An 18,850-nucleotide genomic window follows, 5' to 3' on the forward strand; every position below is an offset into this window, starting at 1 on the left:
GGGGAGAGTGCACGCGGGAGCTTAGCCAGCATGACAGAGGAAAGAAAGGAAATGGGTGAGCAGAGCAGGGAGGACCACCTTCATTAATGAAGGTGATCCACAAGCAGAGAAGAGTGAACTCTTGCTTTCGCAGTGAAAGCATTACAACTTAATGAGAACTGCTCATACAGGTGATGCACTCACTATGCCCATCTGCATTGAGTCGCATTGTAACATTTGCAACAATGTCACAGGAAATTTGCTCAAAAATCTGCTCTTTGTAAACGCAGGGGAAGGCATTTCGCTACTTCCTCTGCCGGGGGGGTCTTCTATGGTGGCAACCAGCAAGCTGAGCTTCTTTCTTCTTCTTCTTCTTTGGCTTCTTGATAGAAGAGTCAGTAAAGAGATGATCTCGTCGCTGAAAGGAAAACATTCTGATGAAATGGTGTTCTGACCCGACTTATATAGCGGTAGGCTACTGTTCATTTGGCTGATTAGAACTACTGGTTTGTATAACTACAAAAATCAGGCTTCTATAACAGTAAACATGTGTTTCCCCATTAACATCAAGTGACGCAACAGGAGAGACTGATGAAACCCCATCTATACTGTAGGAAGCTTAAATGCTAAATTTTTAATGGTTGTCTTTGATGTTTCATCAGCCATTTTTACTTTCTTTTGTCTTCAAGCTGCAATGCCATGTAGCACCTCAGGGTGTCCTTATAACCAATGTTACAGTAGATACACTAATGTCTAGACCATAAATTTCAGTAGTGGATTTTTACTTGACATTGTTGACTCAGTGACACCCATTAATTAAGATGCAGGTAATGTGGCTGTTGTGCTCTTAGGCTTTAAGGAACCCAGTCTCACACTTACTGCAATAAAAGTTGATCCATAATGATTCTCAATCTCAAATTATTGACAGCTTTTTTTTTTTTTTTTCACAAACACACTTATATAATGAACTCTAAGAAGGTCACACCCATTTCTAGACGCACACATATAAGTAAACGCTTGCACATGCACATATGATCACACACCTGCAGGTGAGCATCTGATCAAGGTATCTTCACTGTTGTTTCAGAAAGGGATGCAGTGTGCTGGTCCACCAGCCCCCTTCAAAAACAATTAAAATGGCTGAAGATTATTTTGGATTCTCTTGGGTTCGTAATGATAACAGGAAAAACGTCACCATATATATTAACAATCCAGCGGACATCTCAGTGATTGTTATATATTTTCTGGTGGTTCTGGCTGTAGGAATATGGGTAAGTGATCAGTAGTTTCTATCCACCTGTAAAGGTCTTAACCTTGTGTCAACATATAAATGTGCAATGGCTGTATGAGATAAGTCTGAAGACAGAATGAGGATTATGACTGATTTTGCAGAAAGTTGTTTTATTTAAAAAATGCTAAAATCCTGTAGAAAAACATAAAATGTAATGCATTTTTTTGCAAGTTTTGTGTGTGTGTGTAAAAAATTGTTCCAATGATGTTTCACTAATTGAAAATAACTATTAATAATACTTCCATCTGTTTAAAACTAAAAATATTTTTTTTTTAGAAATTGGTTATACATTTTTAGAAATTATTTTACTAAATTATTTACAAATTAGTTTAATTGCTGGAATTGACATTTCTGGGATTTCTTGATAACACCATATTTTTCTAGCTGTATTTGCACATCTGAAATCCATATAATTTTAAAGCCTCTTGAGAAAATGTAAACATATTTCATCAAACAACAGACAAAAACATTGAACACTAATCCATCAACCTTTAGGTCCACAAATGTGATGAGTTATTATGAAGTGTGTCTGATCTTACAGGGATGACATGTTATAAAGTCACATATGATTTTGTCTAATATTTAAGTATCTGGAACTGTATATGTGCTGAACTGAATGGCTCGATCTTTTTAAAGGCAATGGTACGGACCAATCGAGCCACAGTAGGGGGCTTTTTCCTGGCTGGCAGAAGTATGGTGTGGTGGCCGGTAAGTAAATGAGACCAAGATGAAGGATGACTGTGCTTTAAAGCTTAAATGCAATTTGTTTTGCACTCAAAATGTGGCTGGCATTGACAAAATGATATTGCTTGATCATTTTCTACATCATTAGTGATGTATTGTGATGCTAAATGTGGCGAATTTCTATAGTATGGGAACTAATTATGTATCAATAGCATGACCAGTGATTTCACATTATCACAGATATGGCATGATAAGGACCCTAACTGCCCCTCCATTTCAGAACCTTGATATCACAATATCATGTGAATGAAATCTTTTATGGGGCCATAATGCACTGATGGCAGATGCGATTCACATTTCATTACAGCTGAAAGTACTGATATGCTTTGCTCATGTCGTTTTTATGGCGATGTCAGGGCGATGCCCTGGTCAATACTAAAGTTATCACATTTTATCAATTTTTTTAACGTTTTTTTATTTTTTATTACGAAGTTCATTGTTCCAATCATTACTGCGCGGTTTTTGTAGCTTATCATTATGATGATTGTATCAGATATAGTCAAGCAGACAGATTTAATATAGTCTGAAGCAATGCAGTTCCACACAATCCAATGCTAAAGTCTTAAATTTTTTGGAACCTTTCTGACATTCAAAAATGTAGCAGATCACGTATGTTTTTGTTCAGTTTTAATCCATCATATGAAAATATACAGATAGTATTTTAGTAAATATAACATGAAGCGCATATTAATATTTGCTTTAATATGATTTTTGTTTCTTAGATTGGAGCCTCTCTCTTTGCAAGTAACATCGGAAGTGTTCATTTTGTGGGAATAGCAGGAACTGGAGCAGCTGCTGGTATTGCTATCGGAGGATTTGAGTGGAATGTATGTCAAAAAAACAATTACATTTTTATAATTATTTAAAATCTAATAATTGTGGTATGTGACAAGATTTTATGTTTTAGCCTACTATATATGCTTATCGACCATTAAAAAAGACAAATAATATTCTGTAAGTAGGCACTTTGGATTTTAAAGCATTGTAGCTAAAAAAGTTGATCAATTAATAAAGTTCTGCAAACGTTGATCAATTAATAAAGTTCTGCAAACGTTCTGCGCTTGAGCTTGAATGAAATCTTTTATGGGGAAGAAACTCAGGCCTGTTACTGAGTTTCTCCATGGGGAGAAACTCAGTAACAGGCCAAACATGAGGGCATGTATGCCTACGAACTAGCACAGGACAGACAAAAACTCAGGAGCTTAAATAGGGAAGCAAGGGGGGGACAGGTGGAACAACTAAAGTAAAAATCAGATCACAAGATGGCCGGGGGGAGCACATGGCACATAGAAACAAAAACAAATCCATGTGCTCTGACAAAACATAACGAGAACATGCGGCAGATGAGAACTGAGCCACGTGCTACACCAAACACAACAACACGATTAACGAAGACACGAGACAAAAGCGTACACTGAGGAAATAAACACATGCATGCTCACATAGATACAAAAGCACATGGCCTATGGCGAACTGAAGCGCATGCTTACACAAAGACAAGAAAACGTGTGTCAAGGCTCTGTCATGTAACCAAGAATAAACCAGACCAAAGTGACAGCCCTTACAAAAATTAACTACGGTTTTACGCATTCACGCAGAACCTGATTTTACCAAGTATGACATGTTCTGGGATCAACATCTTTGTTGACCCTGGAACAACATTGTGATTAACCAATCAGATTTGAAAAAAAATAGGTTTATATTTTTTGTAAAGTTTAGGCTTACAATCAGTGTTTGGTGCTTGTACATTAGTGTCATTCATCTATCATTTCCTCTGATTTTAGGGATTACTCATGGGTAAGGTTAGGTTTAGGTGTAGGGATGTGGTCAAGATTAAATTTTTGGATTAAAATATGTTGACCCAGGAACACATCTAACTCAGCAAAATCAGGAAGTGCACGGTTTACTACAAATAAGACCAAAAAAACATGGTTACTATACTTAAACCATGGTAACTACAAATGAACTATGGTTTTGGTATTCTAACCATATTTTAACCATGGTATTTGTAGTAAAAATGTGGTTTTAAGTCTGTGTTAATAGCCTAGCAGTTAGCGCACTGACATATAGTGCAACGGCACTTCTGTGACCCAAGTTTGAGTCCTGACTCGTGGTCCTTTGTCAATCCCGTTCCCAGCTCTTCACCTCATATGCTTTCCTGTCAATCTCTACTGTCTGTTAAAAAAAAGCAGGAAGAAGGCCAAAAAAAAAAAAAAAAAAAAAAAACTGTGGTTTTACAAATGGTAATTAATATGCCAAAAAACAAGGTTACTACACTTTACTATAACAAAACCATGTTAACCACAAGTTCTGTGACATCAGTGTTATTTAGTAATAACAATAATATCTTATGTTTTATTTTTCATAATTTTAGTGATTTTAATTTATTTTTAAATGTTTTTAATTAGCTTTTTTTTTTCATTTGGCACTTTATTAAGCACTTCAACAACTTATTTTTGGTTAGTTGCCAAAGGCAACATTTCTAATTTCCTATTTCTTAAGTTTACATTTTTCATCTTAAATTTGATTTTATTCCAGTTTCATTTCAAGTAACTTTTCGTCGTTTTAGATTTAGCTAACAGTAACAGTAACCACACTGATGAGAATATGTCTAGAAAACATCATGATTGAAAACAACTGATTGTCTCTTTCATTTGTTTCCTCAGGCTCTTGTTCTTGTGATCATTCTGGGATGGCTGTTCGTGCCCATCTACATAAAGGCTGGGGTATGATTACATTTCTTCCTCTCCAATCAGCTTGGCAGAACAAACTTTTCAAATATTGCCAACTTGCACAACATACACTGTAAAAAATAAAAAACACAGTTTGCTGAGTCAGCTTTAAATAATTTGTTACCCTGCTGCCTTAAAATTTTAACTTCAGTCAACTAAAATAAGTTTAGTCAACTTGAAATGTTAAGTTGCACCAAGTAACAACTTAGATATTTGTGTCTGCTAAACTTAACAGATGGGTAAGTAACCCAGCTGCCTGAAACTTTTAAGTTGATTCAACTCAAATATCTAAGTTGTCACTTAGTATAATTTAACATTTCAAGTTGAATAAACTTTTTTTGAGTTGACTGAACTTAAAATTTTAAGGCAGCCAGGTTACAAATTATTTTAAGTTGACTCAACAAATTGTTTTTTACAGTGTAATTGTGTCGGCCGCTTTATCTCTGCGCTGTCATCTTTATGATCCTTTATTGTCTTTATCTGCAGGTTGTGACCATGCCAGAGTACCTGAAGAAACGTTTTGGTGGGCAGCGTATCCGTATTTACCTCTCTGTGCTCTCCGTGTTTCTTTACATTTTCACCAAAATCTCTGTGAGTTCAAAATCTCCAAATAGTAATATCATAATAATTTGAGAGGTTGTTGACATGCAGTACTGTTGGGACGCTTAACTGAAAAAATATTAACCAGCATTTTGATAATCTATGATCATCTATGCTATTCATCTATCAAATGCAGCTTTTTAAAAATTTATTCTGAATTAAAATTAATTTTTAATATTTTTTAAACATGAGTATAATGTCAAGCCAATACAACTGCCCTGATATCGCTGTGAAGAAAAAAAAAATGAAAACCTTATTAAGTAAAGACTAAAGTGGGTTTAGATTTCAAATATCAGGACTTTGTTTTGAAATGGATAGTTCAAACACCATGTCTCCTTTTTTTTGCTCTCTCAGGCGGACATGTATGCAGGAGCCATTTTTATCAACCAGGCTCTGGGACTAAACATTTACCTGGCTGTGGTTATTCTGCTGCTCATTACGGCTCTTTACACAGTAACAGGTCTGTTGACTGAAATACTGCATACTTTAAACTGACACATTGCATTGTGTAGTTACATATTCTACATCAGTGGTCCACTTTCCCTTTATACATAAATACATAATGCACTGCCACTTTCACTTGTCATGCCCATACTCTGTTGTGTAATAGATTTATCTCAGGAACGAACCAGCCCAATAATAAACTGTTAGAAATCTAAAATCATCCTACCAGCTGTAAATGTTTACATGAACTGTGGCTGAGAGTGTTTTTGTATGCTTCTGTAACTGATCAACTGCAGTTGTTACTCACTAAAAAATGTTGGGTTAAAAATAACCCAACTAGTAACCCAACTATGGGTTGGTATAGCACCTTCCCATCTATGGGTTATTTTAACCCAATGAATTGGGTTAAAATCCAGTTGGGTTAAAAGTAACCCAACAGTTGAGTTAATTATCTAGATTCATTTATATCAGTTTTTATTTATTTATTTATTTTTTATAAAAATACACTATAACACTACTTTGTTTTCAAATAAATATTTTATTTAAATATGCAAATATTTTTTTTTTTACAAATATATTTTTAAATGTAAAACAGTCATACTGCAAATGTGTACAAAATAAGTGTACAAGAATGTGAAAATATAATACATTCAAAACACAAATATGCACACACAACTGACATATTTTCAAGATGTACACTGAATTCAAAACCAACAAATGTGATTCTGGTCCACAAAACCTGTCATAAGGGTCAAGTTTTTTGTATTTAAATATAAACATCATCTGAAAGCTCAATAAATAAGCTTTCTATTAATATGTGGTTTGATAGGATAGAACAACTATTTGAAAATCTGGAATTTGAGGGTACAAAAAAATCTAAATATTGAGAAAATTGCCTTTAAAGTTGTCCAGATGAAGTTATTAGCAATACATATTACTAATAAGAAATTCAGTTTCAATATACTTATGGTAGGAGATTTACAAAATATCTCCATGGAACATGATCTTTACTTAATATTCTAATGATTTTTGGCATGAAAGAAAATTTGATAATCTTGACCCATACAATGCAATTTTGGCTATTTCTACAAATGTACCCATGATACTTATGACCGGTTTTGTTGTCCAGGGTCATAAATGTGTATCAATTCATATTTATTTATATCAACACATACACAAATGTGCACAAATAAAACAAACATTACTACATTACTAACAAACAAAACCTACATTACTAATTAGAAGTTTTTGAACAGTAAGATTTTTAAAGTTTTTTAAAGAATTCTTTTCTACTCACTAAGCCTGTATTTATTTGATCCAAAATACAGTAAAAGCAGTAATATTGTGAAATATTTTTACTATTTTAAATAACTGCTTTCTATTTTAAAAGCTTTGAAAAGACTGGACATTTACATTTTAAATATATTCAAATAGAAAGCGGTTATTTTAAATGCTGTATTTTGGATGAAATAAATGCAGGCTTAGACAGAAGGGAATTCGTTAAAAACATTAAAAATCTTGCTGTCCACAAACTTTTGACTGGTAATGTATATGGATCACTAATATAAATAGTTTACTTACCTTGAAATATTTCAGTTAATTGGCATGTGGATGTTTAATGTATGAGATTCCACTGTTGTAGTTTTTCCTTCACTGAAGAACCCAATGTCTAAAAATAAGTATAAACACATTTAGTACACATTTAAAAAAAACATGCAAATCTGTCATAGCTTTATAAGAGAAATGGCTGTAATTAGAGGCGATTCTAATATATGCATAACAATATTCAATATAAATAAACCATAAAAACACATTTAGTGTTATTCCAATTAGTGCTCGCTTTCCAAACAACTGACGCTTGCCCTGTTTTGACCAGCAGGCGTCGCCGTTGTGTCACGAACGATTGGAAGCAGTGAATCATTTTGCGAATTAAGCTATTCGTTTAATTGATTCGAAACTTTGAAAAGCTTCGTTTCTCCCATCACGTCTTTCTTTTGGGAAATGTGATTATTTTTAGACTTTTCTAAACAGAGAATTAACTGAATTTGAGCGCATCTCTCTGAGCGGCCGCTGAGCCTAACCTTACATACTGGACCGAAGTTGAAAGGTTCGTGCGGCACGGTTTAAATCAACAATGTCTCATTTAACATTAGCCATTTCCCATATAAAGTTAAATGTGATAACCATTAATGCGACCAAACAAACTGTAGTCAGAAACTGTATGTCTAGAACCCTTCATCAGCTGTAAAATAATACTAAAACTGTAGTAAAGGTAGACGGTGATTTCAGTAACATAAGTAGTCCTATATACATTCCACCATAAATTATTAACTTTAGGTTACTGTAATACATCTCTAAACAGTTTTACAACTTTCTGCTAATATTTATTTAATTTATTACTGCTAGCGACCTAACTGGGACAGTTAAGTTAACGTGAAGTTATTCGTTTACAATGGAGCTCATTCTCCGCAGTAACGTTACAATACACTGACTAAAGGAAACTACAACTTCGTTAAAAAAACAAACATACAACAACAAAAGTTCAATTTTGAAGTGCATTTCACGTTCTTCGTATAAGTATAATATTATAAGAGTTATTAAAACCCTGTTACTCACCTCATACTGATGCAGCAGCAGCTTCTTCTGTCGTCAGTCACTGTCGACCGTTAAAATTTGAACTGTCGCCGCGGGAACCAATTAAACCCAACGCTGGGTTATTATTAAAAACAACCCAACGATGTTCAAAAAAATAACCCAACGGTTTAGAAAATAACCCAACACAGTGACCCAATATGTGTAACCCATCTATTGGGTTAAAGAAATAACCCATCTATTTTTACTGTGTAGGACTTTAGAGGCTCAGATAATATTAATACAACATTGCCTTACGGACAATTCCTGAATTAAAATTCATATAGAGATTCATATAGAGAGCATATGTGACCCTGGACCACAAAACCAGTCTTAAGTAGCATGGGTATATTTATAGCCAAATACATTTTATGGGTCAAAATGATCAAATTTTCTTTTATGTCAAAAAGCATTAGGATATTAAGATCATGTTACATGAAGATATTTTGTAAATTTCTTACTGTAAATGTGTCAAAACTAATATGCATTGCTAATATGCATAGTAATATGCATTGCTAAGAACTTCATTTGGACAACTTTCAATATATATATTTTTTATTTTATTTATTTATTTATTTATTTATTTATTTTTTGTAGTAGAGAAAACAAATTTAATTCTTGAAGAATTCAGTTCTTCTTATAAATATTTACAAAACATTTGTCAGCCGATCCAAAGTCATGTGGTGTGACCAACATGTTAAAATGTGCAAGAAAAAACAAAAAACAAAAAAACTGAAAATGATATCATAGAGGATAATCATATCCCCTGCTGACCCTCATTACTGTCCTGTGAAGGTTGAGGTTTGAAGCTGCAACTTAAAACATTTGAAAAATCGAATTTGAAAATTTCAAATATCTCACTACAGTAAATTATGAGTACTTTACATGTGATTTAGTATGTTAGTCAAATCAAAATAATGATTAAAATGTTTACACTCACATTTATTAAAGGAAAATGTTATTACTTTTTACTTGATGGTGACCCCAAATGACGTTTTAAAGATCATTAAATTTAAAAACTTTCTTGACAATGTTCTATTTTTTTTTTTTTTTTAATGAAAAAAAAAAAAAAAATGCCAAGAGTACATTTCTTAATTTCTTAATTTCTTAATTTCTTAATTTCTAATTTCATAACTTAATTTCCCCTTCCTTTTCATTTACTCATTTGAATTTTATTGACAACCTTCACGGTTTCTTTTACAGGTGGTCTAGCTGCAGTCATCTACACCGACACCCTGCAGACCTTCATCATGGTTGTGGGATCATTCATTCTTATGGGTTTTGGTATGTCTGTTCAATTTTTTTGTGATTCACTTTTTTTGTGCCTACTTGGTTTAACATCAACCATTTTCGTGCAGCGTTCAGTGAGGTGGGAGGCTATGAGAAACTCCAAGACAGATACATGACTGCGATCCCGTCAATGGTGGGTGTGAACATCAGTGAAGAGTGCTACACTCCTCGCTCAGATGCCTTCCACCTCTTCAGAGACCCCATCACTGGCGATCTGCCCTGGCCTGGAATGATCTTTGGTCTTACAATCCAGGCCATCTGGTACTGGTGTGCTGACCAGGTACTGATCCATTTATCTGATCTACTGACTAAAGGGTCATAGGGTGATTGAACCAAGGACTATAAGCTTAGTTCAACTTCAAGCCCTACTGTGTTGGTCCATACCCAAAAAAAAAAAAAAAAAAGAAGAAGGAAAGAAAAAACGCATAGCAGACTGGAAGAAAGTTTATTCATATCATATTAGCCAGGTTCTGAGAACATTCCCTGTTAGCTTGGTAGGTTGTGACTACTTTCCCATATTGCTTTATAATTATATTTTGCGCATAAAACACATGGCTAAATTAAGAGGTCTACATGTCCAACACCTGCTAAGAAACAGACATTCACATACATAGACATCGACAAATCTCCTATGTGTCCACTTTAGGACCACAAACTGCACTTTTATCTTGAACTTCTCAGGTTGAACATTGTGCTTCTTGTTTTAGTCAGAGTGAGTCTGGTCTTAAACAGACATGCTTTTAGTTAGACCCCAGATTAATACCCACTGAATAAGATAAGATACACAAGTTCAACAGCTCATTAGCAGAACTCATAGCCCATAAGCTTATCTGTTTCAGACTCCCATGTTTGGTTGCCCTAGTTTTTGCCTACTTATTTTGTTCTGTGGAGTTGAGAAAGGGTCTCAACCCACTCCGAGGCAGTTTAGAGTTGTGGCACAAGGGACACAACATCTTCATTACCTCCATCAGGGAATGAGGGTTACCATACGTAACTGAGACGTCCCCTTTCAGTCAGTCAAAAATTAGCATAACACTGTCCAAATGTATACGCAAAGAAAGAAGACGTAAATTTTGTTCTTGCAGTATGAAGCAGAGTATGATGAAGCAGCAAGGACCCTGGTTGAGTTTGCTCTCAATTCCAAGGGGCATGGGAAGCCCCTGGCCTCATAAGCCATGAGAATTGCATCTACAAAGCAGTGGAAGATTCTCTGTTTGGAGACAGCACTCATAAAGAAGACAAAGAGCTGTTTAGACAATCTGAAACTCAGTGTATGCTCACAATAGATGCGCAAGGCATGCACTGGGCACAAGAGACAGGTCTGTGTTTCCCCCGTCAGGAGTGATAGCTTACCGAGTCACCCCTTGGTCCCTAAAGGGAGTAGTGAGAAGTTTGGCCACATGTCCATGCCAGGGTTTCAGGACAATATGAGAGTCTGCCAGCCCAAAATCTAGGCACAGTTTATTGATGGAGAGGGCTTGCAGATCCTTGAGTGTAGATGCAGATAGGTGCCTGTCCAGGCTCTTTTGGAGGAAGGATAGCACTGACAGAATACAACATCTCTGTGGGTCCTCCGCTGGGGAGAACACCACCTTATGCAAATGCGCCATTTCAGGTTGTATAGCTACCTCATAGAAGGGGGCCCAAGCCTAAGTAATAGTATTCAACACTGCAGGTGAAAGGCCTCTGAATTCCTCCTTGTCCCATCCAGGGACCAGACATGGAAGTTCCAGAGGTCTGGGTGCGGGTGCCAAATTGTGGCCTGCCCCTGAGAAAGGAGGGCTCTCCTCAGGGGAATCTGCCAGGGAGGAGCTGATGCTGTAAACATGAGCTCAGAGAACCAGGTTTTGTTGGGATAACATAACACAGACATTAGGACCTGTTCTACAACCTCCCTGACTTTGCACAGTTTCTTTGTGAGGAGACTCACAGGAGTATGAAGTTCCCACTTATCCTGGAACATTATATGTTGCAAGAGTGTTTCTGCTGCATGACTGAAGTCACCCAGAATGTAAATGGCCTGGAGAGACTTGAGTCTCTACTAGCTCCAAGAAAAGAGGTGGCGGGCGAGTTGTGACATGCAACAGCAGCGGATACTGCCCTGGTGGTTTATATAAGCTACTGGTGCTATGCTGTCCATTTGGACTAACACATGCTTGCCTTGAATCAATGGTCAAAACCTCCTCAAAGCTCAAAGCACAGGAAACTCTAGGCAAATGATAAGCCAGTTAAGATGAAGACCTGTTCAAAGCTGCACTGCCATTGCACATAGTGACCCAGCCTGACTTGAAAGCATCTGTTGCTACAGTGATGCATCTGGACACTTGTTCTAAGGGCACATGTCCACATGTCCATGCCAGGGTTTCAGGACAATATGAGAGTCTGCCAGCCCAAAATCTAGGCACAGTTTATTGATGGAGAGGGCTTGCAGATCCTTGAGTGTAGATGCAGATAGGTGCCTGTCCAGGCTCTTTTGGAGGAAGGATAGCACTGACAGAATACAACATCTCTGTGGGTCCTCCGCTGGGGAGAACACCACCTTATGCAAATGCACCATTTCAGGTTGTATAGCTACCTCATAGAAGGGGGCCCAAGCCTAAGTAATAGTATTCACCACTGCAGGTGAAAGGCCTCTGAATTCCTCCTTGTCCCATCCAGGGACCAGACATGGAAGTTCCAGAGGTCTGTGTGCGGGTGCCAAATTGTGGCCTGCCCCTGAGAAAGGAGGGCCCTCCTCAGGGGAATCTGCCAGGGAGGAGCTGATGCTGTAAACATGAGCTCAGAGAACCAGGTTTTGTTGGGATAACATAACACAGACATTAGGACCTGTTCTACAACCTCCCTGACTTTGCACAGTTTCTTTGTGAGGAGACTCACAGGAGTATGAAGTTCCCACTTATCCTGGAACATTATATGTTGCAAGAGTGTTTCTGCTGCATGACTGAGGTCACCCAGAATGTAAATGGCCTGGAGAGACTTGAGTCTCTACTAGCTCCAAGAAAAGAGGTGGCGGGCGAGTTGTGACATGCAACAGCAGCGGATACTGCCCTGGTGGTTTATATAAGCTACTGGTGCTATGCTGTCCATTTGGACTAAAACATGCTTGCCTTGAATCAATGGTCAAAACCTCCTCAAAGCTCAAAGAACAGGAAACTCTAGGCAAATGATAAGCCAGTTAAGATGAAGACCTTTTCAAAGCTGCACTGCCATTGCACATAGTGACCCAGCCTGACTTGAAAGCATCTGTTGCTACAGTGATGCATCTGGACACTTGTTCTAAGGGCACTCCTGCCAGTAGAAACAAAAGGTCCTCAATGCCCATCTTGGGACTTGGGCATGAAGCCAGTGCTGAATCGGTCTCATAGGCATATACCAAGATATACAAACTGCAACCAGAAGGACATGGACAGAAAGGCATGATGTACAATACACAATCTGACTGTGACTGCTCTTTTAGAGAAATTGCTATTTTAAAGAGTAATGTGGACCACTGAGGAAGATGGCAAAATAGTTGTGTAGCTCTGTAAGCCCAACAAATATTTTCAATTATTTGAGCATATTCACCCCACATTTTTATTAGAACTAGCATCCCTGGTAAGGTTAATTGCTTGTGGAATAAAAAGGTGCCCTAGATAGCATGTCACTGAGACAGACTCTGCCACCACACAAGTCACCATCACCCCAGCTGAAAGAAAACGATGCAAAGATGGAAAACTTATTATCTAAAATTAGTAAAATTAACTCTACCTTACAAGGGGTAGTGAAGGATATGTCATCAATCGAAGAGGTCATTACTGACCTCAAAAAATCTCAGTTATTGCAATCCAAGAATACTGGATGAAGCAGAGGGCAGCATCTCCAACATGGAAGATGTCACCTCGAAGCTCGTCTTTGTTGGCGAGTGTTATGTGGAATCAAATTAATAATTTAGAAAACAGGAGCTGCCGCAAAAACATGAGGATGATCGGTCTGAGAGAGATTTGGGAATGTTCTTTAGTCCACTTATGAATATTGTAAATGAGCAGGACTGCTTTACAAACTGTTTAATCAGCCCTTGCCTTATTTTGTTCTATTGATGGTGACTAGTGGCTGAAAATGTAATTGACTGGAAAGGTGAATACTGAATACTGTGGTGATGTACAAAGTTTTGACTGTTGAACAATAAAACAACTCACTACACTTATCTTACTAAACTCTCCATCTTGTTTTAGGTGATTGTGCAGCGCTGTCTGTCTGCCAAGAACCTGTCTCATGTGAAAGCGGGCTGCATCCTGTGTGGTTACCTCAAACTCCTGCCCATGTTCCTCATGGTTTTCCCAGGCATGATCAGCAGAGTGCTGTACACAGGTGAGAAAGAATGGCACTATTATGGGTGAAAACTAGCTTGTATCAAACTTTCCAATTTCATTTACAAATATATTCTTCCATGTTTACTTGATCCCATACCAACTCATTCGGTTAAAGCCTTTTCTTTTTGCTCTCATAACCTGCATTATTCACACCTAGTTCCGGCATTGTTCCATCATCTTTTAAAATAGCTGCTATAACCCCAATTCTTAAGAAATTTCTAAAGTTTCGATGATGACACATCGAATGCTTGATGTATCTACAAAACCTGACTCCATTCTTGCACCTGCCTGTCTTACCGTCTTCACGAAAAAAAAGTTCTCTGCCAACTTTCTTAAAGTTAATTGCAGTAAAACTGAAGTACAGGCATTATCTCTTCTCTTTCTTGGTCTTGCAGTTTTCATTATCCATTATACTTAAATTCTGACAATCTGAATGTAATGTGCACCAGTTTTGTAACACTTGTGTATATGAGGTCAATGAATAGTCAAGGACTGTTAGTGAAAGTAATGTTTGTGTTTATCCTCTTGTTTGTGTCAGATGAGATTGCATGTGTGGATCCAGCAGAGTGTGACTACTACTGTGGAACGAGTGTGGGCTGTAGTAATATTGCTTATCCTAAACTAGTGGTGGATCTGATGCCAAACGGTAAAGAATATCCTGTCTCTTAGATCTCTAATAGGTTGCTTTGATAGATCTGTTTGGTGATATATCTCTAAACTGCTGTGTGTGTTTACAAAGGTCTCAGAGGCTTGATGTTGTCCGTCATGCTGGCCTCTCTGATGAGTTCACTCACTTCCATCTTTAACAGTGCCAGCACACTCTTCACTATAGACATCTACACCAAGATCCGCCCCAAAGCCAAGGAAAAGGAGCTCATGATTGCAGGGAGGTGTGTATGCACGTCTGTTTGTTTGTGTTGGATATTGATTTACCTTATGAATAGAAACTGAGGTGAATAGGCTCTGAGATGCCTGTGTTTATGCATGTAGGTTGTTCATGCTGCTTCTGATCGGCGTGAGTATTGCATGGATCCCCATCGTTCAGTCGGCTCAGAGCGGGCAGCTCTTCGAATACACTCAGTCCATCACCAGTTATCTGGCTCCGCCAATTTCTGCTGTCTTTATCCTTGCCATCTTCTGCAAGCGAGTCAATGAACCTGTGAGTAAAATCATATGTTATTGTAGTCATTTTGTTTCCATTTTTATATTTTAAACTTTTGTCAACAATTGAATTGGCTGTAGATTATGATGTTGGCTTGATATTTTGCTAAAACATGCTAGAAAAACTATAGATGCATAGATGCCTCATTATCATCTTTTGTGTGGGCAAAGTTACCAAAGTTTAAAAACCACAACACAGAAGTTGGCTTTGTCAAGTCAACATCAAAGTTTGTCATCAGACCGATGTCTGACTTTTTTTTTTTATGTTTCCTCACAGGGTGCTTTTTTTGGGTTGTGTATTGGTCTTTTGGTGGGTCTGGCGCGTATGATAACAGAGTTTGCCTATGGCACAGGCAGCTGCATGCATCCCAGTGACTGTCCTACAATCATCTGTGGCATACACTACCTCTATTTCGCCCTGATCGTCTTTGGCCTGACCTGTTCAGTGATACTGGTCATCTCCTACATGACCAAACCCATTGAAGACAAACATGTAAGCTCTTCTTACAACTAAACTATAAAGTTCTAAATAATTTGATTTATATTATTTTTACATATGTGACGTCATATGTTTCACAGCTGCACAGGCTTTGCTGGAGTTTGAGGAACAGCACTGAGGAAAGGATTGATCTGGAAGCAGAGGACTGGTCTGATGATCAGGATTCAGACAGTTTGGAAAAAGAAGGTACATCTGCACGATTCACCAAATATGCACCATCAGATAGCACTTGCCATTTTTGTGTAAAATATACATCACATGGCTCAGTGAGTGTGCTGTCTAATGCTGAGACTAGGTTTGATTCAGGCACATGCTTTACTTTTGTAAATCCTGTTGCGCACAACAACCTTTTCCATTTGTCTCTTGACCCCACAGAGGTACGTAAGAAACCAAGCTGTTGGAAGAAGGCCTACAACTGGTTCTGCGGCTTTGATCAAGGCGATGCACCAAAACTGACTAAAGAACAGGAGGCGGAGTTGAAGATGAAGCTCACGGACACCACTGAGAAACCTCTATGGAGAAACGTGGTCAACGCTAACGCTATTATCCTCGTCGCCGTCTGTGTCTTCTTCCATGGTTTCTTTGCCTAAAGATCAAATCAGTATCAGCTAACTGTTATATGAGTCATGGGATATTAGAGTCCTAGTAGTCATGTCAAATCTTTCTTAGCTGCTACAGTATCTAATTTAACACATGCCTGACTGTTTTTACTGTACATTTGACAATGTTTACTGCATGTTCTTCGCTTACACCTTTAACATATTACAGAGTAATAGTTTCAGCTAATAATATGAAGTTCTAGTCTGTTTTTTTTTTGTATGTTTCCAGTAAAGTCTTCTGATGCATTATGATCAAATCAGTGCAAAGCCTTTTTCTGTGCCATTTTAAAGATGTCTCATATTTAATTTAATAACATGGGTATTTTTTGCCACGTGATAAGTTTGTATATAATGTGTAGTTGTTTTTTGTGTTATATATGCACCCTCTGTAAAGATAAATTTCCTCTCTGAGGACAAAGAAATAAATGCAATGAAATAAAATGAAATGAAATGAAATGAAATGAAATGAAAACATAAAACTGCAAATACTTTAAATTCCCATAAAATTGTGTTTTATTCAAATATTTCAGTTGTAGCAATAGATCTCTTCTTATGTATTATAATGATTATAGATGATTATAGAAAAATGTAGGGTGTATCTATCTATCAGTTGTTGATTGGCTGGAGGCAGATCTCAAGAAAGGAGCAGGTTTATGAGAAGGAAATTACTGGAGAAATTTAGCATATGCCACCAGAGAGCAGTATGACATTATTTCAACACAAGATTGAGTTTTGACAATTTCATCAAAAATTATGAGATTAAACATAAAAAAAAAAAAAATTAAACATACCCAAGTATATCATGTACTCTGTAATATATTAATTTAATGTTTATTGTAATAAAAATATATGAATTTTAGTATTTATGTGTTTATTAAGATGCACACTTGTAGGAAGGCAGAAGCATATGAAATATGTTGTGAATGGTGTGTGTGTGTAAAGCTGAATGGCCTTTAACACTGGTCTGCATGAGTATGTGACATGCTGCAGGGGGAGCAAGGTTAGCTTGAGCTGCTACACACACTGCTGCCAAAAAAAAGCTTGTATGAGAGAATGTTTTTATTCGGAGAAACCGTACACGTGTCCTTAAACTACACACTTCAGCATGAACTCATCAGATATGAATGAAACCTCAAAACGTGTGGCTTTTTAAATGACAGTATTCACAAGTTTCTCCTTGTTGACACTAAAAAGGCAGGAAAAAAATCCCATAGACTTACACTGAATAACCCAAGAGAGACTTCGGGGTGGGACTATTTTTATTCAGAACACCCTAGCAACAACCTAGTACACCCTAGCATGACACAAATGTGCCATGTTTTGCACTCACATGTCCTGTGGAATACAAATTCTTGTTGATTTTGTTTGTGTATGCACATAAATACGCAATTTCCCTCTCAGAACTGTGGATTATGTGTAGGACAACACAAGGACATGTGTAAAGCTGAAAATCTCAGTCTGTTATATAACACAATCCCCACGTCCCAGCATCCTCCATGCTACTCGCATTCAACAAAAACTACTGCTGTTTTGCAGACCATTTTAATAAATACCACAAGCTAACTGCCATCTTTTCAGTGTCAAAAAATATTGCATGTTTTTGTATTGCATCTCTCAACATGTCACCTGGTTGTTTATAATGTTTCCCCCGTGGGCTCAAAGTGTGAGAATGATCCAAAATGAATACAAAGACAAACCATACAAAACACATGTGTGTGCTTGCATCTGTACGCTGTTTGAGGCAGAAAGTCAGAGTAAAACAAAGAGATGGATGGAAGGAGACTGAGAGAAAGAGAGCTTGCAAAGGGAGGGGGGATGAGTTGGGGACTCTGATTGGCTGGATTTTTTTTTCTCTGTGAAAACGTGATCCAGCCTGCAGAGGGACTGCAGTAGAGAGAGATAAGAGAGTCTGTGAGGAGGAAGAGTCGAGATACTTACAGAAACAGAGGCAGAACTTATGTGTATAAGTGTTTGCTCTTGAACTGAGAGAAATGCCCTCAATGAAAGATACTGCAGAGAAATAGCATACGAGTGAGAATACCCAGTAAGAAGAGGACGGACAGACTGTGTGAAGCGGAAAACAAAGATGCAACAATCCTCTCACATGAGTGAGTGAACAACCAGGACCAACACTGAACAAAAAGAACCCATCTTGGACAAGAAGAAGAGTAGAACAACTCTTTGTGACGCATTTGACATCTCATCCTCCATCTTTCCCATCGTCCACACTTCCATCCATCCTTCTTGGACACAGGCAGGGAAGTCTTTCCTTCATCCTGTCCCATGCAATAGGAGCATCTGCTGCGATGGGCAATGCCCAGAGCGACAAGACAGCCTGAGACAGAAGAACAATCACAAAAACTTTGCATCCCAATGTAAGAAAGACGCCAAGATCTCATGAAATAATGGAATACTCTGTTGAAAAAAAAAACAGCATATGCTGGTTAGGTAGGTTTTGATGCTGGGATGCTGGTTTTAGCTGGTCCTTTGCTGGTTTATGCTGGCTCTTTGCTGGTCCTTAGCTGGTTTAA

At 37.5% G+C, this 18,850-nt stretch overlaps 1 protein-coding gene across 1 annotated transcript; it reads left to right on the forward strand.

The window, feature by feature from the left end:
* Positions 1-1,028: 1,028 nt before the first annotated feature.
* LOC127171710 (sodium/glucose cotransporter 1) lies at positions 1,029-17,178 on the forward strand. The gene is made up of 15 exons (XM_051120518.1): positions 1,029-1,250; positions 1,907-1,978; positions 2,737-2,841; positions 4,681-4,740; positions 5,233-5,337; positions 5,701-5,806; positions 9,625-9,705; positions 9,780-9,991; positions 13,923-14,058; positions 14,599-14,706; positions 14,800-14,950; positions 15,051-15,219; positions 15,499-15,714; positions 15,801-15,906; positions 16,096-17,178. Exons 1-15 carry the CDS (start codon positions 1,116-1,118, stop codon positions 16,308-16,310), a joined length of 1,977 nt encoding a protein of 658 aa, XP_050976475.1. The 5' UTR covers positions 1,029-1,115; the 3' UTR covers positions 16,311-17,178.
* Positions 17,179-18,850: the final 1,672 nt, after the last annotated feature.

This window comes from Labeo rohita, chromosome 10, assembly GCF_022985175.1.
Source record: "Labeo rohita strain BAU-BD-2019 chromosome 10, IGBB_LRoh.1.0, whole genome shotgun sequence".
Classification (NCBI taxonomy): Eukaryota; Metazoa; Chordata; class Actinopteri; order Cypriniformes; family Cyprinidae; genus Labeo; species Labeo rohita.

Coding starts and splice junctions, on each gene's coding strand:
- LOC127171710 (XM_051120518.1), top strand. CDS start 1,116: ATGGCTGAAGATTATTTTGGATTCTCTTGGGTTCGTAATGATAACAGG. Junction 5,338..5,700: donor ACATTTTCACCAAAATCTCT/GTGAGTTCAAAA, acceptor TTGCTCTCTCAG/GCGGACATGTATGCAGGAGC. Junction 5,807..9,624: donor GGCTCTTTACACAGTAACAG/GTCTGTTGACTG, acceptor TTTCTTTTACAG/GTGGTCTAGCTGCAGTCATC.